This window comes from Gallus gallus, chromosome 5 (assembly GCF_016699485.2).
Source record: "Gallus gallus isolate bGalGal1 chromosome 5, bGalGal1.mat.broiler.GRCg7b, whole genome shotgun sequence".
Classification (NCBI taxonomy): Eukaryota; Metazoa; Chordata; class Aves; order Galliformes; family Phasianidae; genus Gallus; species Gallus gallus.
The window spans coordinates 25641443-25658749 of NC_052536.1; the positions used below are offsets into that span (position 1 = coordinate 25641443).

The 17307-nt window shown below is 39.5% G+C and overlaps 1 protein-coding gene across 13 annotated transcripts in view; it reads left to right on the forward strand.

The window, feature by feature from the left end:
- ELMSAN1 (ELM2 and Myb/SANT domain containing 1) overlaps positions 1-17307 on the forward strand; it is a 70337-nt gene that overhangs the window by 34927 nt on the left and 18103 nt on the right. For 7 of the 13 annotated variants that reach the window (XR_005860479.2, XR_001466681.4, XM_025151267.3 and 4 more), the window contains 5 exons: positions 2968-3073; positions 6712-8404; positions 12768-13088; positions 14073-14418; positions 14882-14948. Coding sequence is in view for 11 of the 13 variants with exons in the window: in XM_025151267.3 (XP_025007035.2) it covers positions 6947-8404; positions 12768-13088; positions 14073-14418; positions 14882-14948 (2192 nt within the window). In the remaining 2 variants the exon portion in view is untranslated. Of the gene's footprint in view, positions 1-2967; positions 3074-4858; positions 4936-6711; positions 8405-12767; positions 13089-14072; positions 14419-14881; positions 14949-17307 lie in introns of those variants that run through there. The other 6 variants (XM_046942650.1, XM_025151268.3, XM_025151269.3 and 3 more) reach the window with 2 other exon arrangements.

Here is a 17307-nt window from a genome sequence, read left to right on the forward strand (position 1 = left end):
ATGGTGAAAGTTCTCAAGCTTCCTGGATTATTTTTTTCCTTTTTGTCATTGTCTGTCTGTGAAGCCATTTTCCTTTGATCCCTTAGTCCCAGTTAAAGGCAAGCTGTAAAACATTTATTTTTTGCTATACCATGGTGTTTGAACAAGTACGCCTTCCCATTTCCTGGGCCATTATTGATTTTTAGGACTTCTATCTGATATAATTCTCTAGATTAGTCTCTTATCAGGAAGGATGGAGTAGTTGATACTTGGCTGATTGCTGTCATCTTTTAAACTGGAGACTGTTCAGTTGGTTGGTTTTGCTTGCTCACTTTGAGCTTCAGTTGCTGCTCTTCTGTTGTGCTAGACGCCTGGAAAACATGCCTTTCACTATAGAGACAGGCTTTCTAATTATCTGTGGAAAATGCCCTACTGTATAAAGCACATTGAAGGGGACATTAAACCATCGTTCTCCATTTACCTTTTTGGCTTTCTTGAACTTGTCTTGTTATTCAGTTGCTTTTGGCCTTCTCCTCCCTGTATCTATCAGGTAGATTGCTATGCTTTGCTGTATTGAGTTTACAAGCGAGGTCTATTTTCTACTTTCCCTTGCACCCTCCTAGGGCAATCTGTAGGAAAGCTGTGCTGTTACCCTTCCTGCTGAAGGTGTCTGAAGGTGGTGAGTAGGAGGCTGCAAACAATCTGTAGGAATTCTGATGCTGCTGTCTGAAAGAAAATGCGACAAAGTACTGTGTGTGGGAGAGGCTTCTGAGGGAGAGATTGAAACTGTTTTCGTATGCATAGGACATGGACAAGCTGTGCAAAAGCTTTGCAAATCCTCTACCAAACACAAAAACTGTCCCATATTTTCATCACTTCCTTGGTTCTTACCCAAGACTGTTGCAATTTGTGGCAGTTTGTTAGAGGCCAATTTCTGTTTGCTGGAAAAATTTCTTTTTTGTGTTTGTGATATGCCATAAATCTCCAGTCATTTAAAAACATTAAAAACCAACCAACCAACCAAACAAAAAAAAACAAAAACAAAACCTACCCACTGAATTATCTCTGTCTTTCTGTTGCACTGAAGGAGTTCAATTTTCTTTGCCTTTACTGCGTGAATATAAGTAGCTCATCCAATTCTTACCTTTCTTACCCTTCTTGGTATGGAGGGGGACTAATAACTAGTATTCTACATTTTGTTCTTGATCTTTTTTTTTTTTTTTCTTGGTTTGTTGCATGATTTTAGGTGATTCAAAATGAATGAATAAGGAGTTCAATCATTATTAAGTGAGTTCCTTCCCCTCTGTTCCTCATTAGCAAAATGTGTGTCATGATTTCTACCTGTTTAATAAATACTGGATTTGATGATATGATGAGCAAGTTCAAGGGGGACTGCTAGATTGCTCTCTCAAGACACTGGCTAGCTTGCTACATTGGACTTAAATGCAACAGTTATTCTTGGAATCTGTTAATTAACATTAAGTAATTGAGCTTTCTAAGGGGAGATCAGTAATTTGAGTTGCTGGCAGCAGGAGGGTTTTGTTTAGGGGAAATGATCTCATTGCTCTAATTCAACAGATTCCCTGCAAGGATCTGACAACATTGTTGTGAGTAAGGCTGAAAATATACATTAGCTAGTACTCATGATTTTTTTTGTTTATCACATTAAAAGAAATACAATTGAAATACTTAAAAGCTAGAATTGTGTAGTGGTGAAACAGAAGATGCTTTCTGCTGTTTATTATAATTTTTTTCTTCCTTAGCTTATTCAAGGTTTGAGGTGAAATCAGTCTTTCCTACCAAAGTCATTTCTACCATTTTCTGTCAGAGAATATTGCCTGCAAACAATCCCAAAAGACATTAAGAATCTGTACAATATAAACTTGCTTATCGTGCCAAATGTAGGGGGTGTGGCAGATAACTGAGCAAAGCACAGGACTGCACAGCCCTCAACAGACGGATTGAAGAGTAGTATTTAATGTTACTTCAGTGTGTGAGGTCACAAACTTGGTATGTGAAATTGTAAAGTATGTTTGTACTTAATGGAAGACAGCATGTAAAGAAAGAGAGGAAGAAATAATGGGAGTTTATTACATATACAGGCAAAAAGTTTTAAATGGAGATGTAAAGAAAGACTTGTTATAAGAAGTGATGACAATGGGATGTTTTCAGCTTGTCCATCAAATCAAATAACCTCTTAACATTAATTTAAGAAAAATACATGAAATCAAAAAGTTTTTAGCTCTCCAGGCTAAGGATCAATAGTGATTGATTGCATGGTTGGAATGGATAGGATGTCTAAACAATTCTTCAGAAGCCACTTCCTGATAAGTGAAATCTATTAATGGGACCTCAGGGCTGTCGCTTGCCTAGTGTGTGGCTCTGAATGCCTGGATTCTGCACTCCTCAGATCTACGTGTCTTGAAATTATTTAATTGAGAGCAGCATCTTGCATGTTGGCAGAGACCTCTTCAATCCCGTTATATACTTAAATCTTCCAGATGACATTTCCTAAACTGGAGACAGATTTTATATGCTTATGTTTTCTTTAATAGGGCTCTAGTGCACAGGTATGCTTGAGAAATTTTAGTTAAAAATCCTAACTCTAACTTCTTTCAGTAATGTGCCACAGCTAACTTACTGTATGTTCTTTCATTCCATGAAATACTGCATCAGTATCCATTGAATATGTTTATCTAATCTGACACTCTTGTTAATCTAAAAGAAAAAGCTTAACAACACACACACACACACACACAAAACAAACAAACCCAAACAAAACAAACAAACAAAAAACAACCTTAGAAATAAAAAATATCTACAGTACTAAAGGAGGTGACATCCAGTTGGCATTTTTCTGAAGTTGGAAGTTGTTCTTATGTGCCAGGAGTTCCTGGAAGTGAAAGTGACTGATGACAGTATGTGCCAAATTTTAGAGTTATTAAAACTAAGTGTACTGATGTTAGGTCTTGCTTTTTCTCTGTGCAGTGTAAAAGCAATGCAGAGTATCATAACACCTCAGTATATCTGGAGACAAGACACATTATCTTCTGGGAATTATGGTATCAGAACTGGCATTGTGCTTTGTTTGAAGGTAAGAACTCATCAGAGATTCACTGCTCCAAAGTACACTTAAGCCTGGAAGTGTGTTGTCACTTTGCAACTTCAGTCTGACTCTTGTGCTGAAATTAGAGTAAAACGAAACCTCAGAGCAGGTAATTGGTTGGGATGATGATAATGTGAGCTCATCCCTTGAACTCAGGGAGGGAAGCCTGCTTAGTCATAGAGCTAGCTGTGCTCAGCCAATGAAGCTGCCAAGTATGAGCTTTCCTGCAGAACAGTCATGCTGCAGCTTGAACATCTATCACTTCAGCTTAAACTATGGACTGTTATTATTAAGATGACCTACAAGAAATCATAAAAGTTAACATTGTGATATTTTATCATCTAACACTAAATGCACAAAGTCCCCCCCCCCCTCACCTTGGAGACCTCTCAGTTACAATTTTTTTATTTTTGCACGCAGTTGGGAGAGTTGGAATTTTCACTGTCTTTTGTTTAAAGTACCTGCAACACTCCTCCTCTCGTCGTGTCATTTTCACTATCTTGGTTTTTGTACTGCTGTAACTGTAGTTCTTCAATCACTACAATCTTCTAGATTGACAAGGTAACTTCTGTAAGAGGCACACCATATTTTTAGAAACCTCTTTGTGCAACACAGAGATGCATGTTCCCTCTTCTACTTTAGGTTATCTCTGGTATAAGATTGTTTGGTTTGGGGGGAAAGTACTTCGTAATAATCGCAGAAAGTAAGGTAATATAAACCACTATTATAGTTATTAATCAGGTACTGTGATTAAGCTGTTAGCTCTGAAAAATTTCTAGCAGTGCTACAAAAAGAAGGAGAGAGAATAACATTAACACTCCTGGGAGGCATATACCAGCCTTTCCACCTCTACGTTTTTGCTGTCATGCAACCAGTTTCCTGTTGTGGAATATTTTTTCTTCTCATAGTGACATTTTGAAATAGGATTTCATCAAATAAGTTTTCACTCGTTGATGTACTAGTTACAATTTAAAGATTTTTTTTTTCCCATCTCACGTGTCCATAATTTCTCCTGGAGTTATTTTAGTCTTGTTGAAAGAGGACTGGAAAATGAGCTGAGAAGTTGCGCTTAGAAAAGGAAGGAACGCCCTGGCTCTGTGATAGAGGTGGCAGAGGTCCATGGTTTGTAGCCAGGGCAAAGGGGGAGGGAGTGGAGGGAACAGCTATGTAACAGACTGAGGAAGTGAGTCACTTCTCTGTGAAACACAGGCCTATGGTTCCACTAGAACTGGAGCCAAGCCTGGCCTCCAAGGTGGAAGTTGCGTAAGTTAATTTAAACCCTTTGTCTTTTCCTCCTCATCACACTATCAACTCTGCCATAGTACTAAAACCTGCACTGTAGCCATATCCATTTAGAGGAAACTCAAGTTGCAGAACTTCAGTGTGCTGTATATTTCTGTTTTATTATTTTTCATTTTATATAGAGAGACTAAAGGATTTATTTCAGGTTTTGGTGGAGTGTGTGTGTTAATCTTACCAGCTTTGTGCAGATTTGTGAAATGTAAGGGCAGTTTTTATGAGAAGTGGCCTTGTTCTTTCTTGAAAAGTCCTTTGAGTACGTTCAGTACAAATAGGAAAACTGCCTTTTCATATAAAGAAAGAAGAGATTTCTCTTGCAGTTGATCCCTAAATTGCATATTTGTTTCTAAAGCACTTTGTGACTCTGGAATGAAGTGTACTATTTTAGTAATCGGTATTATTGAATTTGCAAATCTGTTTTCATTAGTTAAGAAAAATGTTTCTCTTGCATGCTTTCAGGTCTCTGAGATTTAAGGCCATTTAGTTGATACCTGCAAATGGTGCTTTACTGAAGGTTTGCCCCATAATTCTTGATGACCAGCTCAGCTCAGGTGGGAAAGTCCCAAATGTTTTGCAAAATCCTTGCTGAAGTACAGAGCTATAATTGTTGTTTATGCCTGTGCCTCTGAGGCCTGAGAATTAAGTCCATTCATCAAAGGAAACTAGATTTTATGGCAAAAAGAATGCAATAAATATCTTAATATCTTACATCAATCTTAAAATATCTTACAATCTATCAGAATTATATTGGCACAATCTGGCTTGATGTGTATCAAGAAGAGATAGTAATAGAGACTTGCCTATAATTACTTGTTTGTTATTAGTTTAACAATTTCACTAAATGTAAAACTAATTATCTTAAAAGGCTACAGGTGTCCGAATAGAAATACATACTTACATATGTACTATATACATATGTTAGGCATAAATCCTGAGGCTTTTAAAGCCTGAATTTGTGGCTACCGCCCCCCTCCCCCCCCCCCCCCCCCCCCATCCATCCCCAAGAGAAAGAAGACAGGAACTGTCCTAGGCTCCATGATCCAGAAAAACTTTCTCTGTTAAGTTTGTAGCTTTACACCAAAATGTTTGCTGGTGATCAGGACCAGTTGTAATGATCTGCCTGAACTGCCTTGCCATGAGTGTGACCTGAGCAAGAGCAGTTGCTTTCAGCTCTTGAAAAAAGCAATCTGAAAGGTTGAGCTGGCCCTTTTCTGCAGCATGTAAATGCCTCATAGGCAGTTCTAAATAGGAAAGTGTTGTGGTTTGTCTAGTCAGGCAGGCAGCTCAAACACAGCTGTTTGCTCTCTCTCCCCAGGTGGGATGGGAAAGAATCAGAAAGGTAAACGTGGAAGAATTTGTGGGCCGAGATAAAGACAGTCTGCTAGGTAAAGCAAAAAACAGGTGCACAAGCAAAAAAAGGAAGGAATCCATTCATTACTTCCCATCTGCAGGCAGATGTTCAGCCACTCCCAGGAAACAAGGGCTCATCACACGTGTTACTTTATTGGGAAGACAAACATCACTGCAAATGTTCCCTCCTTCCTCCTCCTTTTCCCCTGTAGTTACTGTTGAGCACAATGCCATGTTAAATGAAAAATTCCTCTTGTCAGTTTGAGGCTGTGCCTCTCCCAACTTCCTGTTTCCCCCAGCTTTCTCTGTGGTAGGTCAGCATGAGAAGTAGAGAAGTCCTTGGCTCTCTGTGTAAGCATTACTCTGCAACAACTAAAACATCAGTGTGCTATCACCACTATTTTCACCAAAAACCCAAAACACAGCATTATTTAAACAATTAACTTTATCCCATCCAAAACCATGACAGAAAGTAATGGTGGGGAGTTAGTAGGGGATGATGGGCTGCTGCCTGATTCTTTTCTTCAGAAATGCTCACTGGAGCATCTTGCTGTGTGTTTGGCTGCAGCCTTAGTGTGCATGTGTGTTTGAATGTCTTTGGGAAATGTGGCCTGACACATTATTTTTCTCTTTGGTGAGTCATGAGGGTTTTTGTTTTGCTTTGCTTTGTGTTTTTGAATTCAGATTATCCTGGCTAATTGTCCAGATGAGAGTTTAAGAGAAAAGCATTTAGAGCTTGATTAGTCAGAAGGTTGTGTGCGATTGGGTATTGCATCATGCAAATATAATATATCTATTTTGTAAAACCAGGTTTTTTACATTCTCTTAGCAAGTCATATCTACTATTTCTTACATGCTCTGTTCTGATCTTTGTTTCCATCAGAAATAGGACAGATACGTGCATAACTGCTTATTGAATGAGTGTTTATATTACAGTTGTCTGTTGATGATTCACCGTTGTTGCTTCTCTATTTCAGGACCTATAACTAAGTGGACCCTACTGACCTGTGAACAACAAAGGATAAGAGTGAAAAGAAGTGTGAGAAGCACACAAAGAAAAAGGAAGTGGAGGCACTTTCATCTGGACTTCTTTCCTGCCCTTTATTACTAATACTGAATGGAAAAGAGAGATTTATGTGCCTTTTCTCCCCCAGTCTCAGGGATGGGTGTATTATAAATACGGTGTGTGCAGCTGGAAGATTAGACTGAATCATGAATCTTCAGGCTCAGCAAAAGTCTTCAACCAAAAGGACTGGGAAAAGAATTACTTATTTTAATGAGCAAGATATAACTGTGTCATCAAAAGAGCCACAGCAGCAGCTTAAAGAAGGACAGTATTATGGTCATGGAGGGAATATTCCAGCCTCCCAAACCATGGAGATTCCTCACACAGCAGGATTAACAAGTGCCACCAGCAATGTTGCTTTGATGAACTCAGTTTACAGTCAAGATAGAGGAGAATCAATGATGATGTCCCAGCCAGTAACAGCTGTCAAATGGCAGAATTCACTAATGGGAAACAGGTTGCCAGAGAGAGGCGATACCCACTGGCAATCTCCATCTGCAATGTGGAACCACAGTATGGTTTTTGGAAGCAATCCAAAAGGACCTCATGCCAATGCAGGTGCCCCAGGCTTCTATGGTCACCCAGAAGCCCTTAAAAGAAATCAAGAGAAAGGAGTATTTGTGTCTCAGATGGATTTGTATGAAGATGCAGTCCAACAAATGATGTCCCAGAAGGCTCAGCTGGAGCAGCAAGCTCTGGTTAGACAGCAAGCACAAATAAATTCCTTTCATCAGATGCAGAAACAGCAGCAGCAGAATCAAAGTCTGCCATTACAGCCTTTTCAGCTTGCATTTGGTCACCAAGGCCAGAAGCAAGGTCTTCCTGAATTATTGCATGTCTTTCAAGAAGCCCCAGCTTCTTCCACTCCAGCATTTACTGCTCAACAAAAACAGCAAGCTCTTCCCCAGCTACAACTGTTTGAAAACTTCTATCCTCAGCAGCAGCAGCAACAACAGGCTGCCACACAAGCTTTTGGTCTACAGCAAACTACTTCCATAGCCCAGCCTCATGTGGCAGCTGCAGCACCTCAGCATCACATGATGGCACACCAGTTTCAGCAAACAGAGAGGAACCAGGAACTATTCAAGGCTCTAACAGAGCAGAACCAACAGACTGTGCTACCTCAGACCCAGATTCCTTTTCCAAGAAGGTCACGGAGACTCTCCAAAGAAGGCGTCCTGGTGACATCTACAGGAGAAGCATTGGCAGCCAAGCAGGCAGAAGAACAATCTGGCAATTTATTTCTCCATCACTGGCAAACACATCAGCAAGAGGTCCCACTACAGCAGCCACTTGAATCATTGACCCATAACAAAAGTAGCTATTCACATCCCAAGAGAATGGATCAGGGGCAGAAGGATGTCCTGGCCAATAGTGAACTGTGCCACGTGGAAACAGACAGGCACACCATCGCTCAGAATGGCAGAGATGCAGAGAAACAGACAGTAGCAGCAGAAGAAAACGCTCCAAGAACTAATGACTTTCAGGGTGTTAGAGGTGGTGTAATCCAGAGTACACGAAGGAGACGGCGTGTTTCTCAAGAAGCCAATTTGCTAACTTTGGCCCAAAAAGCTGTTGAACTGGCTTCTCTTCAGGATGTCAAGGTAAGGCATATGTCCTAGCCAGTGTAGCATGAGGACTGCTTTAGACAACAAAATAGGGCTGAAATGCAAAGGAATTTATGTACTGTGCAGGATCGGATTGTCTCTTGATGCAAGAAGTGCTGTAGTGCAGTAGGGGCAGCTCTGTAGTCATAAGGGCAGTTATACTTCACTAATACTGAATGAGATTTTAGTTCAGGACTTAAAAAAAAAAAAAGTTTTCTGCTTAGGCTTTAAGCTGATCAGGAATTTAGGGTGACGAATATAAACAGTTCACATATCTTTTGACCATTCTACTCCTTTTATGTTAAGACTACTGCTTACCTGCTCTTTTTCAGTTGTAGAGATTGAGGTGTTTCTAAATTGTGCTAAAATTACATAATGCTACTTGCTTGTTCAATATTTCCCATATATTAAAAGCCTAGGGAAGCCTATTATACTTAAAGAAGTTGTGCTAGTTATAAAGGTATCCTTTTTTTTTTTCTTTTTTCTTTTTTTTTTTTTCTGAGAATGTCCAGCAGCAGCTGCTCAGAGATTGATAATCTGAGGACAAAGTCTGCATGTAGACTTTCTGTAGGACTTGAACAGGGAAGAAATTGTGTTGAGTGACAAGGTAATTCTCTACTACTGTCCTTTTAGTGTTCCATCAGTCTAACTGTCCAGTATGTATACAGTTTGGCAAGATGGCAAGGCTCAAAATTAGCATAGGAGAGGCAAATGGTAGCATTTTTGTTGTTTGTTTATGAGGTGTGCTTTGCAGTTTTCTTTTGGGTGTGGTTAGACTAATCTTTCAAGGAGTGCTTCTTATGAGAAGTTAAGATACACTTTTCTTTGGAAGTTTTGTTGCTAGGGAGTGATGAAATACAGCTCTTAGAGCATGAGCTACTTTCACCTACAGGTTTGCCACTCAAGTTGCTGACCAATCAGACAACAAAGGGAAGGATTTTTTTTTCCCTTCTGTTGTTATTTTTTTTCCTAGTCTGCCTGTGGCTGTTTTTTTTTTCCCAATCTTTTCCTTAGAGGGATATGCTTCTTGAATAAAAGAGCTGGGCTAAGAAACAGTGAGATGAGTATCCATAACGTAGTTCATCTCTTGTACAGCAACTAGTGGCTGTTGCTGTCATGAATCTTTTTTGCTCTCACACCAGTTGAACTAGCTGTTTACCAGCAGGTGTGATACAAAGTGCAGTCTGATCAACACAGTGGCAAGAGAAAACTCACTAAGCAGCTGGGAAAAGGGCCTGACAGGTGAAACAAGAAATTATTCACTTGTTGGAGTTGTCTGGCAGCTCTCCTACCGCCACTTCTGTAAGAAGGATACTGAACTGGCTGAAAATCACTAGCAATTCAATAAATGATGGTCCTGTCCCTTGTCTGATGATTCCTTTTTGCCTACCTCTGAGCATAATCAAACTGTTTAGAAAATTATTTAGTTTTATTCAAACAAATAGCTTGACTCCAAAATCAATTGTATCCCCTCCTAATAAACCATAAGTATGTGAGATATCTCACTGCTGTGGAGCACAGCATCTTGTTGGAGGCTGTCTGAACTATTTATATTTATTTCTCAGTGGTGCCTTTTCTTTATCTCTTCTACTGTTCAAGTCACCTCCCTCCCCTTTTCCCTAGAAGTGGTCATCTCTCCCATCTTCAGAGAAGACAGTGCTTCGCTGGTTACCTCCCAGACATGAAAATAAAGGGAGCACGGTTAACCTATCATACAGTCAAAGTAATGTGACAGCTTGTGTGTGATTAGCTGCCATAATTTCCTCCTTGCAGTCAGGAATTAAGTTCATGTCTCTTGACCTGTGGAAATCCATGTATATCACACAGGAAGTATCTGAGGATTGTAGTCTGGTCAGAATTGGTGCTTATTCACATATCAATATTACCATTATATCTTTGTATTGTCATTAGGCTGTCAGGTACCTATGAAGTATTTACCAGAGTGTTTGCAATAGTGAAAGCTATGCAAGGAGAGAAAAAAACACAGTCATCTGGTAAGCATGAGACCTTTGTCTGCAGCGGTGTCAAAAAAAAAAAATAGTATCAGTGTGTAGTGGAAACACTAAGTCACAGCCTGAACCAGTGATTGAGCACCTGGTGGGAAGGCAGGGCCAACCCAGGGGAGCTCAGGTGCATGCAGTACACCTGAGTGACTGGAAGGGGTGGAGCCAGGATCCACCCCTTCCCAGACTTCATTTCAGGGTTGGCAGTGGAGGCAAGAGCAGCTCTTGCTGGAGATCCCTGTCTACCTGAGGCCTTCCAAAGGTGAGCAGCTTTTTTTTCTTTGTTTCTGCGTCCATAGCTGCTGCACTTGGGCTTATCCTCACTTGTAGCCTCGGACTCTGCTACTCCGCTGCCACTGCTGTGTTTTCCATCACATTATAGTGTTACACAGTGCTAGTAGCCAGAGACCACTCTTAATGCTGATGCACAGATATTTACTGTTGATCTCACTGCTGAAAAAATATTCTGGAGGTACCCCAGTTAGTTAACTAGTCTCTAGTAATAAGGTGATAATGAGCACGGATCTGCTTGATGAATGGAGACCCACATATAGCAGTATGAACCTGTGTGTGTTCCTTCTTCGGTCATCTTTTTCCAGTAGATGACTTGTTTATCTCTTTAAAATATGTTTCCATTGGTCTCTCTTTCCTGAAGGTGAGAGGCTACAAAAACTTGCAAGAGCCCCTTAGTGTCTAGAAGTCGTGGTCTTGAGTGTCATATCTGTCAGCATGAATGTTCTTCAAATCCAAGATTGGTAACCTCATGGGGCAGTATGGGTGCCAGTCACCATTCTGGAGTGAAGGGAGGTTCTCAAAGCTCATGAATTCCTTTTACAGCACAGTCTGTGCTAGTTTATGCCAAATGTGACTTATCAGTTCAGTGTTTCATTGTCATGCAATGGGGGGTGATACCTCCAGTCTGTGAAGAAGCAGCCAAATTTTGAAACTGCAGTGCCATTTATGGGATAAAGCTTACTGTGCTACTCTAATAAAATATCTTGCAGGTAGGAAGTCCTAAATCTCTTTGTTCTGATTAATTTTACTTACTTAGGCTTAGAACCTAGATTTAGGCCTCTTGGAGAGTCCAGAGCTCCAGCTTCAAGCTCTGGCTGATCTGGTATCTTGTGACAGTGAGGTTGCACTTCTCTCAATATAAATATAGTATCAAAGTGGGACTTCAGTCTAGTCCTTCTAGCTGTTGATTATTTGTGCACCAGCTAAAGCTAGTTCATTCACTCTCCAGTGAAGCCAGCTCTCTTGACCTGTAACAACACCAAAGTGACAGGAGAGTTTTTGAAACCTTACAACAGAATCTTCTTATGCTAAGATTTTTATTAGGATTAGGTATTCTTAGTGGCATATGATCTCTCATTGTACCCGAGAGATAATGTGCCTTAGCTTCCACTTCACAAAGCTGTTCACATAGCTGTTCATTAGATTGTGACTCTGACAGAGAATGAATTTGCATACTAATCACTTTCCAAACAGAGCATGAAGTTTGAGAGGCATTATTAATGCCTAAAGAAGCATTTTCTACAGCTTCTAGATTATGCTTGTCTGGAGTTTGAGAAGGACTTTTGCATCCCTAAAGGGAGGTGTTGTTGAAAGTTGTCCTTTGACATCTGGCTTCCAAGTGAACCAGCAATTACTTTGAAGGAGTGGTCCTAGTGTGGAATAAACCTGCAGATAGTCATTTGAAGGAGAAGAAATCACTTATCTAACAGTATCTTAAGTTATTTGGTGTTCCAGTACTCATGTGTCTTTTCAGTAACTCATCATCCATTCTTACGTCCTTGAAGCTCAGTTTTTTAGAATTTCCATGAGTAAAAGAAAGCAGAGATATGGAAGCTGTGACACCAATGCAGAACATGCTGGCTTTTAGTTATGCTTTGTTGATTCTACTGAACAAGAGTTCTTCAGGCAGTTTGGAACGCGAATCTCAAAGGCTCCGCTTACAAATAAGGAAAGCTGCTTCTGTTGAGTAAATTGGAAAAAATACACTAGAAACCTGGCTTTTTTTTTATGAGAGGTTTAAGATTACAAAGTTTCAGTCTTTTCTGGTACAGAAGTGTAATATTTGAAATTAATAATTTGCAGCTTATAGTCATTACTAAAACTGAAGAACCTTTGTGGAAGTTATATGGCAAAGTGTTTGAGACTTGAGGGAATCCTCAACTAATTCTAATAAACATTGATTGTGTTTTTGTCAAGTATTCTTTTTCCTCCAATAATGCTTTTCAAATCCTTTTCAGCTTGCAAATTGCATTGAGAACATTGATATTCTGTGCAAGTGAGAGATTATCTGATTCATTATGCAAACGCTACAGAACTTTTAAATAATCTTTCTTTCTTCTCAGGAATCAGATACTTCAGAAGACAAGAAAAGCGTGCTGATAGCAGCTCCAGGACCTACAGCTGCTAAAAGTGTTGTGGAATTTGCCAGTTCTTCACCAGCTCCCAAAAAAGCACGGGAGGATAGCAGCCTTGTGCCTCTTATCATTCCTGTATCTGTGCCAGTGAGAAAAATTGACTTGCAAAACCTTGAAAAAGAGAAGTCTGAGGATGGGAAACTCCAGAGAGGCCAAACAAATGATCGAACTCCTTGTGAACGCAAGCCTTCTGTGATAGTCACTCGGAGGCGATCTAATCGTAACACTAACATGGAAACCTCAAATCAGGTATGGGCAGGTGAAGAAACCAAAGAGAACTATAGCTGTTACTTCTAATTACGTATGTTTTACCCTTAAACTTTTCTATTAAAGTAGTTTGATCTCCTGGTCTGAACTTGGGATGGGGCAATGGTTGTTTTTTTTTTGTTTTTTTTCATAATACTGCCATATATTTGAGGTTATCACTGGCTTTTCATGACCTATTGCTACTACTAGTACAGTCAACCAATGCTCCACTACTAAACAGTAGAGTAAATAAAGCCAGATGAAGAATAACACAGAAAAGAAATATTTTGTATCCTTGAGAAAAGAATTCTTTCTCCATGTATATGTAGATAGTAATGAATTGTGAGTAGTGTGTGTATATATCTCCAAGAATGAATAAAAGGGAAGCTGAAGATTTATTCTTATGAAATTGAAATCTCTTTCTGAGGTTTCAGAGATCAGTACTTGAGTGTTCCCTTTCAGTGTATTGGTGGTCAGTGTGTTTTTGGTTTTTAAACTTTCCTATCTGTTCTCTTGAGAAGTATAATAGAGTATTCTGATACCAAAGATAAATGGCAGACATCTGAGGAGGTTTCTGTGTGTTTAAACGAACAATCATTTAATACAATACTGTGATATTTTCTGCTATTATCTCTATCTAATATCACTTTGTATGTATGTCAGAGTTCTGCCACACTTGTATGTGCTCTTTACTAGCTACCATCAGATTGTTATCATCTTTCCAAAGGTTCAATCAGACATATTTGTGATTCCTGTAAAATATAGCTTCATAAACACTCAGAGATAGTGTTGCTACCTAATAGTTCCTACATAGCTCCCCATCGTCTTCTGCTTTTTCCCTTTGCTAATTGTTGAGACCCAGCTGCCCTCCATAGCTGCCCTATCCAGATTTTGAGGTACTATGAAAGAATGTTGTCACCTTTCTGAAATTTTTCATTTGTCCTACGGGGTTATAATGAAATTAAATATATAACCTTTTTCTAATAGCATGAACATGCTGTTCCAAAGGATGAAACAGAGGGCTTTGCCCGGAAACCAAAGCAGCGCCCAAGACCTGAGCCACTCTTCATACCACCAAAAGCTGGCACCTTTATTGCACCACCTGTTTATTCTAATATTACACCGTATCAGAGCCACTTACGGTCACCTGTCCGTCTGGCAGACCATCCTTCTGACAGGAACTTTGAACTACCTCCGTACACTCCTCCACCAATTCTTAGTCCAGTGAGAGAAGGATCTGGGCTGTATTTTAATGCTATCCTCTCTTCAAGTGGACATCCAGTTCCACCTCCAATGACTCCTAAAAGTTCCCACAGAACTCTGCTTAGATCAAGTAAGTTCCACTTTTTCTTTCCCTTCTTCCCTTCTTGGCTAATTTGTGCTTAGGAACTGTGGAGCACTAGAAAGATAATCATGACTTCTGGAGTATGTGAAAATGAGATTTCTTGGTGATAAAGTCTGGGTAGCTAGGATGAGGGAACTGCAGTGCTCCTTCCATCAGTCCATAAATGTTAAGAGGCATTCACAAGTAATCTCCAACACCCCCTACTGACATTCTCAGGAATGGAAAAGTCAGTTCATTTTCTATAATAGCCTATTATTATCTTGGGCTGAGTGGGCAGTAAGTAGTTAATAGTAAGATGTAAAAGCTGAGTTCTTCTTGGACATCCTAAACTCATTTAGCATATGGGTACCTGTTTTAAAATATGGATACCTCTGACAGATTTATAAGCCGTGTGAAGAAAATATCTCATGAGAAGATGGTGAGTCTGAGCAGTTCTTTCTTTGCCTTGCAGACAGTTCAGAGGTTACCCCTCCTGTTCTTTCTGTGGTGGGAGAAGCCACCCCGGTCAGCATAGAACCGTAAGTACCCAGCAGAGTCTTAGCCTGGTAGTAAACCTGCTTCTCTTCCCACTCCTAAACCTTTGACCTGCTCCATGTATAGTTGATATATCCTCTTGGAATAGCTTTAATGTTTCTTATTAGTGACTCAACATATAAATGGTCTCTTAAAAAAAACAACTCTGTGCAATAAATGGCATTTGGGCAAATGCACTTTTTAATTCTGGTGGTTTTAGCTACTTTTTTATTACTATGGAGCTGTCTCTGGGCTGAAATAGCATTGGTTAACTGAGTGAGTTAGGTGAGTCTCTTGTTTTGTTATGTACACGTATTTGGAAGCTCTATAATTGTTTGAGAGTGGGAAAATAATGCTCCTTTAGTGAAAGACCAAAGAAGAATAAGGACAAATGTAGTTAGATTTCAGATGGGCTGCTCATATTTCAGGTTATCCATGTGGCACATACTACCTTCAGCACAAATGTGAACATGGTTTTGTTCCCTCTTAGGCCATCTCAGTCTAAAAGCATGGTAGCCACATGCTTGCAGTGTGTGGCCTGAACTAATAAGCTTAATTAATCTTTTTAGCTGTTTGTGTGCTGGGAAAGCTCAGACATTAAAACCCAGTGGCACTAGGGAACACAGTTTGGAAATACTGAAACTGGAGTTACAATTTTAGGCTTGGTGCCAGTCCTGCTAAACGTGTCAGGAAAAGCAGAGCTGCAAGTGTCTCTGTATAGCCCTTGTAAACTCTGGGAACGTTATCAGTTGGAATTAAGGCCTGTAGAACTGCAAGGTAGTTCCAATTCTGTTTGAACTTTTGCAAAATCTAAGCATAAAGATATATGGCATGGTGATAGCCATGTGATGTAACATTCATGTGGCTCTATATTTCTGACCCCCTGCAGTCAGGAATCTCTGCTCTAACTGCAGCATATCTTGTTAATGTTTGAAATTTAATTTAGACCATCTCCAAATAAATATGTTGTCTTTTACTTCCAAAATTGTCCATGTTTTAAAGATTAGCTGTAGCATTTGCTGTCAACTTGTAGGACTTATCCACCTTTCTCTGTCCTGCCTGTTGGAAGTTCAGGTTTTGTACGTTCTTGGCAGCAGGCTGTCCTGAGCTGATTTGAAACCTATTGCAATTGCAAATAAACTCAGGTTGTTCTTGTCACCTTCGCAAACTCCCTGTGGGCCCAGACTCTGGCTCCAGGACAACTCAAGCTACTATTTTTTTTGCTCCTGTATCTTGTATTGCACCAACAGCAGTTTAAACTCATTCATAGAAATAAACAGCACAGATTCAGTTTTGGTTTGTTTTTAATCTGTTTTGACAGCAGCTTAATTCATCGTTTTGTTGTTGGTTGAAGTGAACCTCCTCTTGAACATATATTTTTGTTTTTTTCAGCAGATCTTGATCATCTTTGCATGATGTTACTAAGTTTTGCTGTTGCCTCCACTGGTTTAAATTGCTGAAGTTAATGGCGTAATATTGGCTGCGGGTTCAGTTGTGGATGAAATTTTTCAAATTTGTTACTATAAAATTCAAGCCATGATGACTTTTAACTCCCTTTTTTTCAAAAGAAAATGAACATGCATTAGTGTGTAAAGAGCTATCTTGTCATCTTAAGACTTAGTGAACAGATGTTTAGGCAGATTAGAAAACTTTACACTTTAAAATCAGAAAGTAGTGTCATTTTGTGTTGTCAAATAATTAGCTTACTACTTCAATGCTAATTTGTGCAGTAGTGTTGTGGTCTGTTATGTGGATGTATCTTCTGTAAGTGATGGCAGGAAACATTTTTTTTAATTATTTTTTGTTTTTAAGAAAAAAAAGGAAAGTACAATTTGATCCATTGTTTGCATTCTTGATTCTGTTAGAAGCTGATTATAACTTATGATTGCCACATATTGTGTTTTTAATTGCTTGCTTTGTCAGACCTTCTGCTAATGCTTCTTAAAAGGTTATTTGATTGCAAAGATTTGTAATACGAAATGTGCTAATGAAGCTTAATTCTTCTATTTGTGAAGTAGATTAATAGGCAGCTGGTGTCACGCATCTGAGCGTCTTAGAAGTCTTGTAGTTCAGTTCCTTTCAAGTCTTCCTCGTAGTCACTCCTCAGCTAGCCTCAATTCTGAATTATGCCACATGTAATTGTATCACAGAGTACCCCAGCAGCACTGATGATAGGCAATAGCTTTTGCTATACTGAAATCTAGGATTCCACGTTAAAGGAGTCATGGAATAACTTAACTGCAGTGGACCTTGGGAAGTCACTTGGTCCAAGCCCCTACTTGGAGCAGGCCACATTAGATCAGATTACCCATGTAACTGATGAGTTTTTGTGGTGGAAATCTGGTTTTATTTGGATATTGCAGG